Raw genomic sequence first — 17,649 nt, 5'->3', positions numbered from 1 at the left:
AGTGGGAATAGAAATGTCAATGGCAAGCGGTGGACTGGAGAGTTTACCACAGTCTTACGCTGTATACCATGTGGAAAGTCAAAGATAAAGAGTGTAAAGAACTCGTGAACATTTTCCCGACAAACTGAAATGCCACATTCTGGCTTTGACGTCAGTGAAAGACAACAAATAGAAAAAGAACTATTTTAAATGGTCCAGGAGGCTAGTAATCGACTATTCAATGTGATGACAGCAGTTCTTTCAATACCGAAAGAATTAAGATCTACTCGCAAAGTACATTTTTTTTTAATGCCAAGTCTGTAAAAAAGAAAATGGTGACGCAGTTAATGCCTTCGACGCAGGATCGATAGATCCGGGTTACTTGGTTGCAGACTCGTTCCCCGTCCCTATTTCTTGTTGAAATGAGGTTAAAGGCTAAAACAAATATTATGTCTATTATGAAGGTGGCGGGCTATGTAGAGAGGAGGAACAATAGAAAGAAGGGCCGCTCTTTGGTATTCGTTCCCCTCCGCCTTGATACAACACGTTACTATCAAGTCCTTTTCAAGAGTCACTGGGAACGACCTTGACTCTTTTAGGCCGGTTTTTGCTAACTGACCGTTTAACGACGTCTTTCTCTGCCTGGAAGTAAAAAAAAGATTACCAGCGCACTGTTAGATTAATTTGTCAAAATTCCGGGAAAGACCCATGCCTGAACACTAGCATGCCATTCAGAAGAGTAGCGATCTACCAGTGGTCGCTTTATTTTGTGGAAACTAGAGTAAAAATCCGGTATGATAGCTTGGGGAGAGGCGATAGCCTCACGGTTAGTGCGCTCAACTCCAAATCGAGTGCTCCAGGATCGAGCCCTGGCCGGGATTATTTGTTGTGTTCTTGGGTAAGACAATTTACTCGTACAGTGCCTTTCTTCACCCAAGTGTGTAATTGGGTACCAGCGAATTTAACTCTGGGGGTAGCCCTGGGATGGACTAGCATCCCAGTGGGGCAGAGGGATGTAGAAATACTCCTTAGTCGCTTCGTGCCACAGAAACCGGGATGAGCTCCGGCCTGATGGGCAATTTAGCTTGTATGCAGACTTTCCCTATGATAGTTCACTTCAGGCTGAAAATCCAGGAGTTTAGACCCTCCGAAGATAGATTAATCAGCTAGATTGTAGACACCTTGATCGTTCACCACACATTTATAATTTAACGAATAGTCCCGCCAGGACAATCACATTGTACTAGCTACTAATCATTAAAGATCACAGCCTGAATATTTAGCCTTGCCCTCTTGATTTAGCAGCCAAATATTGTTCTCGATTTAGTGCAATGTTGTAAACTTGTACTCTGGAAATTCTGCCCTTAAAGTATCTGCCGTCGTCACTTTTTACGCCAAGCCTGACATTAGTAAAAGTACTCAAAGTAAAGACTCCTAAAGTGGACTGTTTAACTTGTGTTCCGTTAATCCAAAGCCTGGCAATTCCACTGCTGTAATCATAAGACGCACCGACGTAGATCCATTGCCCCCAGTTAACCGGACTGGTCAAAGAGCTGACCATAACGTCATTTCTGTTCGCCAGACGGAAATATAAATTTCCGTTAACTATCCAGAGGTGAACAGCCCAAGGCCCTGAAGGTCTGTAGTTGAAGACAGGGCCATTTTGTCCTTCAGGTAGCACCCACATGACCAGCGACAGAGAGTACTGCGTGTCTAGCCCTCCGTTATTTGGGAGTTCGATGTAGCTGTTAGACGTACCCCAGAACTGGTACGACCCACCTGTGTCCCCGTGAGGTCCAACCGCAAGCTGCACATTGGACGCGATCCCGTCCGGTTGACTCCCCATCATATCCTTTGTGGTGTAAGCAGCATTTAAAGGGTACAGGGCTACAGGATCTTGAACATCTGATAAAAAAAAAATACGTAGAAAGTGAGAGAGGGAGATAACTGCCCGAAAGCACATTATCATATGGAGAATAGGCACCTGTGAAAAAATGTGGTTAACATTGCAGTAATGCGCATGGTGCGTATACAGTGTACTTGACAGCAAAGGTTTGGAACACTCCTATTTATCTAACACCAGGATGACTTTCTTTAACTGGTACGAAGCCATACCCGTTTCCTCTATGGACGTTTGTGCTCATTTAACTTAAATGAAATCATCATCATATGTCATACTGGAAAGACGGGTACCGAAGCGAGTTCTTTCATTTGCTGTTAAGGGTCGACATTGTCACTCCGGTACGAGACTTCGCACCAGTATAACGTTTTGATGCGAAATAAGCCAAGTGCATTGTGTGAAAGATGTAAGACGCGGTGTGAAATAACGTACATTAGTCGGTCTTGTATGAACTTCGCTACAGATACGACTTGTCAGATGTAAGCATCCCTTAAAGCCTCCCCAGGTGAATAGGGACTTCACTCGCGCACATAGACTGGTCAGAGTCAAAACATATTTTTAGAACGTTATCAAATGACTGTCAAAAAAACAATCCATAACAATTTCGAGTGCCAATGTACAGTGCGCATCATTCTCAAAAATAGTATTGAACCGCAAACAAACCTATTGTCTCGCACGTTATTCCGTTAATGTATGTAGGACAGTTGCAGTGGAACTTGTTCACACCATCAATACACGTTCCTCCATTCAAACACGGATTGCTGGAACACTCGTTGATATCTAAGAAAACAGGTTGTAAATTAAACAGTCAGTAGACAAACCGCAAAACGTTTCATGACCTGTTTGTGGACTAAATAGAAAATCAATTGGACGGAAGAATGGATAGATGGGAAGGAGGAAGGAAAAGGTAGGGAAGCTGGAGGGAGGAAGAAACGGACGAACTGACAGAGGGTCAGAGAGAGAGATACAGGGATGGATGGACGGAATGACGGATAGATGGAGGGAGCAAGGGAGGAAAGGCAGGTGGGAGGGAGGAGTAAATGGCGGAAGGACAGATGGACGGATGGGTGCACGGATGGATGGACGGACGGACGGACGGATTGGGTGCACGCATGAACTTACAATGGATGGACGGAATAACTTTCTTTCTATAGCATAAAGCTGAATGTTTGCATTACAGCCAGTGTTCGTATTTAATCAGCTTAGCAACTTACTTACCAGTCTCGCAGTGGTTGCCGGTGTATCCTGGTAGGCAGCTGCAACTGTATCTATTGACTTGGTCACTACACAGTCCGCCATTTAAACAAGGATCAGAGGAGCACTCATCGATGTCTTGGGAATATAAGATAAACTATGCACTTACATGATCATTAATGACTGATAATCTGCTTGGTTTGAGTCTTTATAGAGCTATAGTCCTACAGAAACAAACTTATTTGGCCTTTCGACCTGTGCGATAGCATTGAAAAGGAAAGATAACACGAAGAAAATGGTGCAAAATGCCATTACTGAGATATACAAACAGAGAGATTTTGTTTTTGTTCTTATTTTGCTTGCCCTATGGACCCGATTTTTCAAAGGTCTTTAAACAGACAACAATACTGCACCCTGTTAAATGTGAAGCGTCTGTGCACACAATCTGATAAAGGGAAAAAATAACAGTGGACTAATTAGATCGATTGAGGCTGTCCGGTTAGTGCATGTATTCATCAGCTTTGATGAATGAGACAACTTGCTGACGGCGGATTAACGGATAAAAGAAAGTTGCACTTCGTTGGATCAAAGATAACAGCTACTGGTAAATATCTATATACACCATAAGAAACGGCGGCGAAGTTCAAGCATGCAGGTCTATAGAAGTTGACAATGTTCAAATCGAATATGGGGCCGAATTCTGCCTCTTCAGACTTTTAGAACTGAGCCGAACTACTCTTGCATGGTTTACAAAAGGGTTTCAAGGCGCTGAATGCCAGTCATTTACCCTTAACTTAGAAATGACTAGACCAAGACCAAGACCAAGATATACATTTTTTTGACAAATTTGATAATGATGTTATATGTTCAAGCAAAATCAGTTTCAGTTGGTTTTCGTTTTTGCTATCAACGTTCAAAACATGTTTCTAAAATTCACGAAAGTTAATCTTAAATGAAGAAAATGGGCTTTTTCGAACCCTTTATACTTTTCGTGCGTTAATGCATGCAAACTAGGATCTGATTCCTGAACTGACTCCAGTATAAATGATTGCATTTATATACTGGAGAAGTCTACGTCTGCGGCATGAGACAGTCAGTGTTAAGTTATTCACGCGCTAAAAAGCGTTACTGGCACGGTTCCGACATAAATGGTACACGTACCAAAAAACAATTGCCTGGCACGGAAACGTTTATTCGTTCAGTAAGCGACTTCTCCTCATCCACGCCGAGTTTTTCTTTTAAATTGAATATGGGTTCGAGCACGGGTGAGAAAATGTCCTTTACACAACGAAATGTATCTGTGCAGGGCTAGTTTTTTTGATACGCGTGTCATTTATATCGGAATCGTGCCAAAACTTTTCCAGTCTCATTCAAAATGTGAATATCGTGTTTGACACAAACTGGTGCGTCCGGTTTATTCACCAGATCATTTTGACGTAACACAGCCAGTGTTTTACGAAGATAATTCTAGGATACTTTTGTCTCGAGCTTCCATGCAGACTCTTCCGAATGATCGATTATTACGATATTTGTGTCAATAGTTTAGATGATCTAACTTGTGATTATTGTTACGGCATTTGCGACAGCTGATAACGCCCCATCATTTACTCTTAGCAAACTAATGACCTGCAGTGACCGCCCTCAGTGATCCATTCAGCCTGATGGACAAGAGCCTAAGCTTTTCATTATGCCAGCCTGCATCATTGCATCACAAGCAACTAAATGATGATCATTGTAAATTTGATTGTGAAATACCTATTTCGCAATGCCTTCCACTATATCCTGGAGCACATGCACATTGGTAATCGCCACTCTCGTACTTTGCCACACAAGTTGAATTGTTAGCACAAGGACTGCCGGAACAAGGAGTCTGTTTACGCCAGAAAGAACAATAATGTCATTGCAAAGTATAATTTCGATTCGAAGTTTTTCAACAATGTCGATCGGGATTTATTTTAGTTCAAACGTCTCAAGGTTGTCATTTGCTTGCGTTATTCCTATTTTACAGAGTGGCCATCTACATTCCTTTCTGGTAAATCGCCAAAAAAAAAAAAAAAAAAAAAAAATATATATATATATATATATAAAATGAAAAAATAAACATACGAAACGAGTATATGGGTTTGCTATTTGTTTAACAAATCCTTTGCTGCACCTGCCTCATTGTCGTACGAAATTGCTCTGTATTGTACAATGATATCTATCCTGAGTTACGCTATTCAAAGATTATGTTAGAGTTAAATGGGAAAGAACTTTTAAGTTTTGTTTCAATTTTAGAGGAGAATTACAATTACAGACCAGCAGTCTTACCTTCAGTTGGTGAAGCGTGTTGTGATGCTCAAGTAATTCAATTAAAAAATTAACAAAACTAAATAAACAGCGCCAAAAAATAACCATTTTCCATGCAATTTGCACACTTAACTGTAGAAAATTTAATTATCCAGAAAATTTAAATTTCATTTTTACTCACCTTTATACTGAAGTGATGGAATACTGGGCTTGGCGCAAACATGTTTGCCTCGCTGTATTTATCACTTTGCAAAAGTTGGCATAAAATTTTTCTCTCCATGTTGTCGCGGAAAGCCGCGCAGTTGAAGGAAAAACACGACAGATGATCGACGCAAAGTTTACCGCACTCTTTTATCTCCTTTACTGACGTGGAAACGAGAGGAGTTAAGTCCAGGCGACTAAATTTGTGCGCTACAAAGTTGGCGTACGCGATGCCAAGGTGAGGGTCTCGCTTCAAACCTTTGCTCCCATCAACGTAAATCTCGCTTACCACTGGATAACTCAAGTCTGTGAAGATTCCAAAGGCTAAAAGTCCCACTTGAATAAAAAAGCTAAACATCATTAGTAGCGGTTTAACACATCAGCGATGAAGGGTCCCTCTGCATGGCTAGCGATATGAACAAATCATGGATATGTGTTAGTTATGTAATGAGCCGTTCAAAAAAAAAAATAGAATTGTCATAAATAAGAAATGAACTAATTAACATTAGCCAAGCCGAAAGAACTTTTGATTATATGAGACCATTATAGTAGTTTTAACAAAGTTAATCCTTTTACAAAAATGCTGAAAAATAGTGTTTTCAATTTTAGTGACAATGCGAGTACAACGACAACAAAAACTTTCTGGCTTATTCTTGCCTTTTTCCAATGTCAAAATTGATCTTAACTTTTTCGTTGGGGGTCGAACAGTTTGTCAAAATCCTCAATAGTCCAGAAGGATCGGCTTCTTGTAACCGTGCGCAAGAGTTAACCTGAGAAATACGGATTAGATACTTATATCTTATTTCGTTGGCTATTATTTGGAGAGGTTAAGGCTTATCAACTTTGCATGGCCAAACTAACGTTAGCTTCCACCTCAAAGCAGAATTTTTGATATGTGTTCGTGTGTATCCGCCGCTAAGGTGGGAGACTATCTGGAGCGAACGGCCGGCCTGGGTTAATCACTTAAAGCCTAAACGTCAAACATCAACCAATAAATGAAGTACCCATTTTAGTTTTCGAGTGAGTATCGTAGACTCAACTTATGAGGCAGAGGAAACTGGAATTAAAGTACAACACGTAGGCCCCCATCGAGAAAGCATCGTAACCTGACTGAGCGTAAGGACGATCAAGCAAATAAACTGACGCAGGGTTTGTTGTTCGGTCCGATCGTTTGTTTAAGGCGGGGGTACACATGAATTTAAGTGAAATTTTAGGAAGTTTAAAGAGGGATTAAAAGGATAAAAAGGGGTTTGGAACACCACCAGACAGTTGATTGCCCCCAAAAGGGCACCCCGGGTTGGTGGGCAACTGTTTGGTGTACGTCTACCAATTTCTAACTTCAAATTCTAATTTTAAAAGAACATCAAATCTTCAAAATTTGCCATTTCCATAAATTTTACCAATCCTTTGAGAAAAACTATTTATCCCCAAATATACCCAAAAATCACCAAAAAGTTTACAAAACAGCCCAAAACGTAGCTATCTGAAATGGGCAGAGAGATTTTTCACTGCTTGAAACGTGAACGATATATTTGCATTCAAACCATAATACCCAGCAAAAATATGGCCTTCATGTTAACCCCCGCCTTAACTGAAGGCTCTGTTTTCTCCTAAGTCTGGACATAGACTATACGGAACCACGTACCTTGACTACTTTTTCGGGTTGCGTGGTTGAAAGACACTGGGAACTAGTTTGCTCATATGGGCACTCCGCGAAAAGTACAGCGGGCTCAGACTGGTTTGGGATGACGATTACACATGATTTCTCAGCTGGTGGAGGGTAGAAAAGGTGGCCACGAAACATGACAAGAAAACTGTCTAAAGAGGAGATCAAAGACAAATTTGATGGAGAAGAGCTAGACTTGAGTCTGTGCAATTTAGCTAAAGTGCCTGTGCGAGAAATGGTGAGTGTTTTTTTCGCGTCCGATCAAAGATTATTTTGCTTATGGGCCGCGCACGAGTTTTCCTCTCTGCTGTGTCGCGTAAATTATATTTCATAATTGATTCTAAGACCCCCAGCCAATATTTATTGCCTTATTTTCGGAGCAGAATAGCTATGAAGGTTTTGGTAAATTGCTTCTTTTATCTGTTGAGCAAATGGCGATCGGACGGTCGGAGATCATTAGTAGTGGCTGGTAGTAGTCGACAGCATAAGGACTTCAGTTACTTTGCAGGTGAAGGAGCGCTGGGACGTGTGTGTGAGGAGGAGGTGACAAACTATCAAACGTTTCATAGTTGATAACTCTATGAAAAGCACATTAAGGCATATTTGTGAAATAGAAAGAGCCGATAGTCCGCTTCGTTAAGGCATTCGTAATTATAGCCCGAGAAAAACATTAATTCAATTTTGTTGGACACGGAGCTCTATGAACTTTCAATCAAAGCGGTTACGCAGCGAATTTGCTTGTTTTACAGTACAAATTTTAATATAGTTTATATTTTTTAATTTATTAGTTTTTGTGTATAATGTATAGCTGAAACAAATTGCTAATTGTTTGCTGATATATTGTATGCTCTCTCTGCAGGCCTCTTTGCCTAAGGCAACGGTGGTCGATCTATCTTGTAACAATTTAACTACTCTACCGGTGAGAATTTGTAATTTTTTTTTTCTTAACACAGTAAGCAAACCTGAAAACACCTTTGCTAATCGCGATCAGGTTAGATGCCGTTCACTCTAGTGATCGAGGAGTAAAATATTCCAGAAGAAAATTAAAACCATTTGGAAATAGGTTATGGCGCGCACGAAGCCATTTATTGTTGAACTCTATCGAGTTTCGAAAACTAGTCGAGCTTTTATTCACTGCCTTGTTTACATTTCGTTGTTCCATATCCTGCACCCTCGAATGCTGATTAAAAGGTCCAGCTGTATCTTTGAAAGCTCATACCGGAATTGTCTGCATTGTGACAAGAACCAAGGATTGGATGTCTGAGTTGGTATTGTCGTTTACATAAGTATTCAATTTCCAGTGTCTCATGTCGTTTACAATTATTGAATATTGCATATATCAAAATCTACCATTTTTCTTTCCAGTCTTGCTGTTTTCATTTCATGAGGGGAAATGTTTTATGGAAGCAATGAAAAAATAAATAAATAAATAATAATAATAAGTAAATAAACGAAAAAAAAATATAATTACAATACAAAATAAGAAAAAACCAAAATAATAATTATTGGTAACAAAGTGATAAAAGGTGACATGTATGACATATGAAGCTTTGGTAAATTAATTCTTTCAAATAAGTTGAATTAGACTGCACAACATTTTTGACAAAAGATTAAAAAAAAAAACTGTTGGCAGTACATGTATACATATATTTTTTAATAACAGAAATGCTTGTTTAAACCAGTTTTTTTTTTAATATATGTGGAAACAGAAGTGTGTTTTGCTTAAATTTTTACAAAATACAAAAACAGCTGGTTTAAGTGTTGCAGAGTGATGTCTGGTTTGGTATCACAACATGTTTAAGAAATTATTTTTTATTTAATACATGTATTATACTGTAGCTATTAAATATTGTTTGCTGTTGTTGGCCCAGTCTTGACCCTCGCACCAATTTGAAGGGACATACTGTGCATATTATACCAAGAGGGTGATAAGGGATAAGAGACTTAATCCCTCCCCCTCTTAAATTATTTTTAGATATGCTATCCAGTCCCCTGCAGATAAAGGGGATAATTCCACTGTGCTTGATGTGTAGATGTTTTTGTTGTGGATGAAAATGCATGTAAGGCACTTTGGCTGTCCACTTGAGTAAAATTTGTATCACTGGCTATTATACAGCCTCCTGTGATTTCTGAAACCGGAAGTGATCTAAAAATCGCCTGAGAGGGATTACCTTTAGTTAGGCATATTAAAGGTTAATCGAACAGTGTACGTTGATCTCAGTACCGGTCTGTTATGAGCTCTGTTTGGCTACAAATGAGAACCCCAGGCTAATATTAATAAACACTCGTCTGTAAACTTATAGGGCTTTTCTCTTATAGGACGCATTTTGCACTCTGCACCATTTAGTACGATTGGATTTGAGCAAGAATGCTCTTGTAGAACTTCCAAAGGACTTTGGTAACCTCAGTCAACTCAAGCGGCTAGATTTGTATAGCAATCAGCTGAGCTCTCTACCACTTAGTTGTGTAAGTCTTAAGCAACTTAGATGGCTGGACTTGAAGAATAACCCTTTACAGACTCTATGGCCGGATGTTATTGGACATTGTTTAAGTGAAGAAGACTGTAGACAATGTGCCATAAATGTGAGTACATTTAGTATGCATTTATGGCCCACACATGTACTAATAACTCTTTGACTTAATTTTTTACATAAATATTTAAATATATTATAAATATTGAAAATTTATCCTTGCAGCAAGAATCTAAAATAGTTTTGCTTGAGTCAAAGACAAACAATTTTCACCATACACAAAAGATTTTCAAACCTTTTGGTTGGGAATTTCCCTTTGAACCAAGCCACCATGTGCTCAACTCAAGGAACTGAAAAAATACAGTTATTTATCTATAGTAGTTAGTTGCAAACCTACCATTTGAAGGATTGAGGAATATAAAGGTAACAAGGGAACATACATTTGCAATGGAAAACTGCAACTTTTGTTGATGGTGTACATCATACATGTAGCAATATCAGTGGTCGAACAAACTATACAAATTTATATTAGGAGGAGATTTATCCATATGACACAATTTATCCCTCTTAGACAGATAAATTATCTACTTATAAATCTGGACCATTGAATAAGCTAAAGACGAATTTTACCTCATAATGTGTCTAAACTCTGGATTTTTACTTAAAGACAATTGATCCATCCCTGGCATACAAATTATCATTTCAGATGGCTAATTCATCTCAGACGCATAACTCATGCCTAGTACAAATTCTGCAAATTATGTGTATTAAAAATAATTGAAATACATTATTTTCTGTCTGGCAGTTACAACCTGTGCCTGTATCCAGAATGGGTATCCTGGGCTATTTCTGCACATGTCACTTCGTACTTTACATGTCCATGTTGTGTTTGCATGACTTTATGTTCACGTAAGCCTCACATGTAAAGGGAATTTAAGGTTGTACATGTACATATATGTATGTTGCGCCACAGGTATTTAGCTTAAAGTGCTCCTAACCATTAAATTTTTGCCACGTTTATGTCCAGAATACTTCTTCAAAATTTATTTTTAATTTGGTTAAATCCTTGATTTTGGGTGAATTATTTATAAGGACTTAGTCAAGATTTTCATTCAAGCCTGAACAAAAAGAGATCTGGGGCGATCTATAGCTATGACACCAATTCCAGTGAAAAAATTTTGCAAACTGTTTTAATTAGTGAACCACGTTCTCTCTGTACATTAAATGTAGATGAATCAGAAGAAGAATTTAGTAAATCACTAGTCCTGTAATTTCTTGCTATTGCTGTATCACTCAGACTTGGAACCAAAATGGTTCTTTACTCTTAGGGGGGAGATTTTCTACATGCAAAAATATCACTGAAAATCAAGGATTTAACCAAATTGAAAAATTTCTTCTAGAAATACTCTGGACAAAGCAAAATATATTTAACACAGAAAATATCTTAGGGGTTATGGTACACTTTCAAGTACTACATTTTATGGCTTCCATGGCAGACCCATTGGAACAGAACTTCTAGTTTATCTGCAAATACTAAATTTCTTTTTCCGTCACCCATTAGGTGCTGAGATATCTAAAAGTCTTAGCTGAGAATGAGGAACAAGAGAACCAAGTGAAATTATTGTTAGAAAGAGGTGAGCTGTAGTGTGTTTCTTTTTAATTGCATGATATTCACGATCTTACTATGCAAGTTGGTCACAAACATATTTAGAACAAAAAGATGTACATTGTAGCATTCGGTCAAGTGGCAATATTTAGTCATGTGATAATCAAAGAAGATGGAATATTTCTGATTGTTAATTAATATTTATTTTTTATAATGTAGTCAAACATAATAGTTAGTTGTTGTACTTGTTGTTTTTTATTTACAATGTTTATTTTCCTTGAAGATATTTATTTAGCTTCTTAGCTAGACTGCCAATTCGAGAAAAAATTAAGTTGTGTATACAGTCATGTACATGTAATTGTTATAAATTGTACGTAGCTATGATGTACCACTGATGGCACAAGTGCTTCCAAAGCCAAAAATAAACTTTGAGCCCTGGTAGGTTCTTTTTTTTCCAATTATACTCATGTTCAAGATTGTTTTTTTTTTTTTAACTACAGTGTAATCCATTTTTTTCTATACTGCTAGCAGTCTCTCTTGTGCTCTCAAATATTTGGGGAGGTATGCAAAAACTGAGTGAATGACAATATTTGAGTGGTAAGCTGTGAGTAGTGCAAGCATCTTGCCTGGGCCACAAATATCAAGACATGTTTGTTTGTTCAGTCTTTGTGTTCTCCCCTAGACAGATTTTAGGGAAAAACAGAAACTGCTTACAGTCTATCATTTTTCCAAAGCAAATTTTAACTCAACATTTGCAAAACAGATTTCAAAACCTTATTTTCCAACTTTTTTGTTTCTTGGGCATGCGCAAGATGGTTAACAAAATGGGATTCCACTGTATCGGCATTACTCTTCAATGTCATCTGTGTTCTATTAATTATGTAGCATTTCAGTGGTTTTGCAAATGAGTTCATCCACTGAGTTAATCTACTTCATCCTCCTGCATATCTTAGAGCAAAAGGCACTAGAAGAAGAAAAAGAGCAACTTCAAAGGCAACTGAAAAAGAGGCAAAGACAGCAAGAAAAACAACTGAAAAGAGAAGCTTATGAAGCACTGGAAAGACAAAAAAAGATGATGGCTGAAGAAACAGACAAAGCCTTAAAAGGTTAGTATGATTTGAAGGCATTCAAATTAATACACATGTACAGTGTTCTTCAAATTACAGCTCTATTTCACTTTGTCTTCCATTTAGCCCAAGAAGAATTTATGGAAACGAGGCCTGTAAAACAGGAAGTTGTAACACCAGCTGGTAGGTGGCTTTTGAACACTTACAAACGTGGTCATGATACTTGTTATATAATTATAATTTGTAGCTTGGACACTTAACAGTCGAGTTCTCTGCAGTGCACAGCCCCGAGTTTTTAAAACATGAATCACTCGCTGTGTGACAATAATCACCTGGTACTGGCAACTTGATTGGCCTTCTGGATTTGCACAGTGTCACACCTTCCTCCATGTTCAACTAAATGTATTCATGTACACTTGCCAGAGTCACCTTGGAGGAGAGGGGGATGCCAGTTGTGTCCCCTCCTCCTGTGATCTCAATGATCAAACTTAAGTTGATTACTTTTGTGATAATTCATAATGGTAATTGAAGTGAGTGGAGTGCAATTTGGTCTGAAATCATACGCGTGATTTCAAAATCGAACGAGCGCGCAGCGCGAGTTCGATTTGAAATCACAAGTATGATTTCAGACCAAAATTGCACGACATGAAGTTCAATTGCCACTTTATTAGATCCATTTTGAAATCGCACAATTTTATCGCCTTAATTTTTAGACTTTTGGTGTATTGTTCCAGTAGCCGGTTTGTTAAAAAAAAAGCGGAACCGGAAACGCCTTTACGTCTCATTTAGTATGCAAAACGATGTCATGTGATGAAAACTCATCCGAGCATGACAAAGAAACAAGCGGTTTTGAAGTCAGAACGAAAATAGTCTGCTTCAGGTATAAAAGTTCAATTCTCGTCGCTTGAATCAATGATGGAAGGTCTTTCTTTCTTCTGTGGTTGAGGCTGAGACTTTTCATTGTCTTTGGAGAAGGAATTTGAAGGTGCATCCTGCGTAATTCTGCGATGGATTTCTTGTGAAACTCCCTCGAGTGCACGATGCCCGGTGGATGGTACGTTTTTTTTCTTTCATACCGTTTAATGGCATGATTTTAAGGGAGTCCAGCTCGTTATCATCTCCGTTTCTTTTTGTGACCTCGGCGAAGGACTCAATACTCAGGACCTTGTCAAGTTCTTGCCGCGCCATTTGTTTCAAGATATTTCCAAGATGGCGGGACTAACACCAGCTTCGTAAGACGTTCATTCATTCACTGTTTTGTGGAGCGGGGCGTATTTTGACTATGTTTATTCACAGCGACAGAGTTGAGCTCTTTTGTTGCTTCGTTTGAAACTACCAGAAACCTGGAAACATCTACCTTCTTGAGATGGCCCTGAATTTGTTGTTGTGTGGTTTTCGTTTGTTTATGTTTTACTGGACTCGGTATCATACGGATTTTGAGCAGATGTTGAAGAAAAATCGCCAAAATATTCGTCAAAATGGACACTGAAAGTTGGAAACTTCCATTAAAGTTGGTGTTCAGCCTGAAGGAGCTGATAATCGTCATTTAGAAACTAAAATTAATTACATTCGTCAAGTTTTTTGGAAAAAAAAACACAATAACAACAGAGTTTTGGCAATACTAGTCGCTAAATTCTCCACACAATGGCTTTTTGCCTTTCATTTTCCTGAAATTTTATTGTTTACTTTAAACTAATATTGAAATCTGATTTGTTGTTTTGTTTTACTGTCCCATTCTCAATGGCTGAGAAAAAGATGCGATTTAGAGCAAAAAATAGTGCGATTCGTGAATAAATCGCACCATTGAGAGCCAATCAGATTGCAAGGATAGCCAGTGATTTCAAAATGGATTTAATAAACATGTCAATCGTGGTATCACATTATGCCAATATGATGTCAAGCAGTTCAAAATGTTGGCCATCTTGGATCCACCATCTTGGACTTCAGTTTTTTTAAAGGAAATTCAAAACAGCTCAAAAATGTGAAGGTGAATTAATCAACGTGACACGAGCATGGGACAAAGAAAAATTCTGAGTCCCCGACAGGAATCAAACCCATGACCTCCGGAACACCAGGCAGGCGCTTTAGCCACTGAGCTACGAGAACTCATGGAGAGCAAGGTCATTTAACTAGTTCATATACATGTATGACAGGTGTCCTGCATACTTCCAGGATCAATGCTATCGAAGTCATCGTGAGTAGTGATAAGTTAATAAAGATGGTGAATTTTTAAGCTCGGTAATAAAATGTGAAGGTGAATTAATCAACATGACACGAGCGTGAGACAAAGAAAAATTCTGAGTCCCTGTCAGGAATCGAACCCATGACCTCCCGAACACCGGGCGGGCACTCTATCCACTGAGCTACGAAAACTCGCGGAGAGCAAGGCCATTTAATTCACCTTCACATTTCATTACTGAGCTTAAAAATTCACCATCTTTATTAACTTATCACAGCTCAAAAATGATTCAAAAAATCGGAAAAAGATATAAAGCCCTGGCCAAACAGACTCACAAGTAGTCACAGGTAGCCGCAAGATGAACTTGCGTAGAGACTTGCGTTGGGTGGCCAAAGGGACTGGCAAGTTTCCTTGCAGGTACATGCAAGTCACAAGAAAAACATTTCAAGACCTACAGTCTTTTGTTGTATCCTGTATTTTATTGCCTAATAGGTTGCTATAACAACAAATGGACATTACCCAACTTGTGTTGACTTGGGTTGGAAGGCCAAATGGTGAAAAACTTGCATTGACTTGAGTGCAGCTTTGATTTTGACCAAAGTGAGCGTAAGTCATTGCAAGTCAATGCAGGTGCACACAAGGTCTGGCAAAATGGAGTCTCGAGTAGACCCAATTAACTTGTCATAAAATCCAAATTTGTACTAAAACAGAAATTTGACCTTTGAAAGCATGGTTGCCATGGAAACATCAAGTCACACGGCCAAAGAATTAATGAACTGAAAAGTACCCTGATAAATATTAGGAAAAGCCACAAAGTTTTATTACTTGTAACTTACAATTAGTTCATTGCTTGTAAGTTACAATACTTTGTTTCCTCCCCCCCCCCCCCCCCCCCCCGCCTAGTAAACAGGGTTAAGGAAACGAGAAATTAGACTTGTATGTTAAGTTAAAATGTGATTAAGTTAAGTTAATTTACATTTTCTTCTGTGTAGATATGTGTACATACATATGTACAGTCTTTGTGAGTTGTTGTATGGCATGTCTGATGGGCTGACAGTGCCAGGTTTATATGAAAAATGTTACTAATATATAAATTTGAGAGATGAGGTAAATTGACATATTTTATTTTTATTAGTATCATTGCTATTTTTTCTTTTTGCAGAGGAAGATGGAGGTCTCATGGGACTGTTATTGATATTTACATTGCTCACACTTGGTATTGCTATGGCCATTGTCATCTTTTGCCACCATGATGCCACTTGCCATGAACTTTTATCTTCATTATCATCTTGACGATGAATAATGATTAGAATATTTTGAAGTGAATTTAATGGTCAGAATTGTTAAGTCAAAGACCTGCTCTCTACTAGAGGTTATTTGTCTTTTAAAGCAGAAGTGAGTGGCAAAGCCACAAAAATGTGTTGCTCCAGAGAATATTCATATCCCTGCCCTGCCCTGCCCCCCCCACCCCCACCCCCCACCCCCCCCCCCCCCCCCCCACACACACACACAGAAAACACCTGCTTTGCTCCATATGTGTACTTTCATAACAATTTGGGTGCACTGAGACCCCCTAACCCCTGGGAATTTCCAATGATCTTCCATGGGGATGGATGTTTTCTGGAACTGCACAATGAATTCCAAATGGGAAAGAGGAGACTGTGGTCTCTTCTGTGGCCATTTGCTACAACTTAGATCAATTTTGAGACAGGACTAGAGAGACTACAAAGTACTTCTGGGACCAGGATATAAGTCAAAATATCACAGACATTATTCTTATTATGGTGATAGTTCTTATTTTTAACCATTCACTCTAAGGTCATTGGTTCCAAAAACTTCAAACTTAGATTTATTTCTCAGTGCGTACGAATTTGATTCTAATAAAGGAACACAAGTCTAATATTAAATAGTTTTGTCTGCCCTTACCTTGCGTGAACTGTTGCTTACCCCCGCACAGAAAGTGAAATTCTGATTTCAAAAATTGAGAATGACAAAATTACTGAAAAATTCCGTTAATAAACCCTCCCAGAAAATAAGCTTCCCCCTGAAAGTGTTGTATATATGGGTTATTGACCAAGTGTGAGGTCAAGATGGCTGGATATTGGCCAAGTTCTTTTTTTGTGAGTTTATGGACCTCGACTCCGTCTTGGTCCATAAACTCGCACAAAAAGAACGAGGCCAATATCCAGCCATCTTGACCGAACAAGCTTGGTCAGTAAACATACATACAAAAAGGATTTATTATATGGCTTTTGGGGAAATTTTTCTTGTGGGAAACGGCGGGTAGTCTCGAGCGGGCAAGATAGCTTCATCTTGCCCGCTCGGGTAGCCAATCACAGTGTAGGATTTGATTCATCTTGCCCGCTCACGGAGCTAGCCATATAATAATGACATATCCTTCCAATAAGGAATGGAACGTGTTGATTAATAACCCTACGGGCCTGGCTTAAGCTTATAGATGATTACTAGGCTTACCTTTCAATGTGGATCATAAGTGCCTTGTTTTGTTTTTAACCCATTGACGCCTGTGCCGGCCGTAAAGCGTGGGCCTTTGTTCCACTTCTTGCATCATCACCTTTGACCAAAATTGGCTTCAATTGTACTCAAGTTCTGCAGGTGGAAAAGATCTTTCGAAAGGTCAGAATGATTGGATCAATATGCACGAAAATGATTAAGATTTAGAGTGAAAAAACTCGGAGCAAAATTTCCCTCGACTACACTAGCTACTACTCCGTGATATAAAGAATTCCCACTCTCGATGATGCTTTCTCACGAATTCTTGAACTGGAAGCAGGATAAGAAAAGGAGAAAAAGGAAAGGCAATAGATAGATAAATAAATAAATAAATAAATAAATAAATAGATAAATACAAAATCGAAAGGCCAAAAGACGTAGGTGACTTCCTCCTCCAAAAACCATCTCGTCTGAAAATTTTGATTTCTGCGAATGCCCCAGCATAACGCGATGCCGTGGAAAGAAAGAGATGCTGTCTTGTTGCAAATGCCTTTTTGGATAGATTGGAGCTAATTTAGCTCATACCCAGGTTAAGTGAAAATCCTCAGAAACTCGTGGCGTCTTCAATCGACTGGATGCATAA

General features: G+C 38.8%; 2 protein-coding genes across 2 annotated transcripts; one reads left to right on the top strand and one right to left on the bottom strand.

Moving 5' to 3' along the window:
* Positions 1–1,258: 1,258 nt before the first annotated feature.
* LOC145496717 (uncharacterized) lies at positions 1,259–5,924 on the bottom strand. Its single transcript, XM_081476454.1, has 5 exons — positions 5,544–5,924; positions 4,829–4,943; positions 3,098–3,211; positions 2,543–2,659; positions 1,259–1,884 (listed from the first exon to the last, which is right to left on the bottom strand). The coding sequence occupies exons 1-5, from the start codon at positions 5,922–5,924 to the stop codon at positions 1,259–1,261; spliced, it is 1,353 nt and encodes a 450-aa protein (XP_081332580.1).
* A 173-nt stretch (positions 5,925–6,097) lies between these two features.
* LOC145496947 (leucine-rich repeat-containing protein 59-like) lies at positions 6,098–16,459 on the top strand. Its single transcript, XM_081476715.1, has 7 exons — positions 6,098–7,467; positions 8,089–8,148; positions 9,549–9,812; positions 11,262–11,334; positions 12,260–12,412; positions 12,500–12,556; positions 15,715–16,459. Exons 1-7 carry the CDS (start codon positions 7,366–7,368, stop codon positions 15,843–15,845), a joined length of 840 nt encoding a protein of 279 aa, XP_081332841.1. The 5' UTR covers positions 6,098–7,365; the 3' UTR covers positions 15,846–16,459.
* The last annotated feature ends 1,190 nt before the right edge of the window (positions 16,460–17,649 follow it).

The sequence above is a fragment of the Orbicella franksi genome, chromosome 9, assembly GCF_964199315.1.
Source record: "Orbicella franksi chromosome 9, jaOrbFran1.1, whole genome shotgun sequence".
Classification (NCBI taxonomy): domain Eukaryota; kingdom Metazoa; phylum Cnidaria; class Anthozoa; order Scleractinia; family Merulinidae; genus Orbicella; species Orbicella franksi.
The sequence above is the reverse complement of the archived record's forward strand: the minus strand, read 5'-3'. Positions and strand labels throughout refer to the sequence as shown.

Coding starts and splice junctions, on each gene's coding strand:
- LOC145496717 (XM_081476454.1), bottom strand. CDS start 5,924: ATGATGTTTAGCTTTTTTATTCAAGTGGGACTTTTAGCCTTTGGAATC. Junction 2,660..3,097: donor CGGCAACCACTGCGAGACTG/GTAAGTAAGTTG, acceptor CTGTTTTCTTAG/ATATCAACGAGTGTTCCAGC. Junction 1,885..2,542: donor AATAACGTGCGAGACAATAG/GTTTGTTTGCGG, acceptor TTTTTTTATCAG/ATGTTCAAGATCCTGTAGCC.
- LOC145496947 (XM_081476715.1), top strand. CDS start 7,366: ATGACAAGAAAACTGTCTAAAGAGGAGATCAAAGACAAATTTGATGGA. Junction 7,468..8,088: donor AAGTGCCTGTGCGAGAAATG/GTGAGTGTTTTT, acceptor CTCTCTCTGCAG/GCCTCTTTGCCTAAGGCAAC. Junction 12,413..12,499: donor AACAGACAAAGCCTTAAAAG/GTTAGTATGATT, acceptor TCTTCCATTTAG/CCCAAGAAGAATTTATGGAA.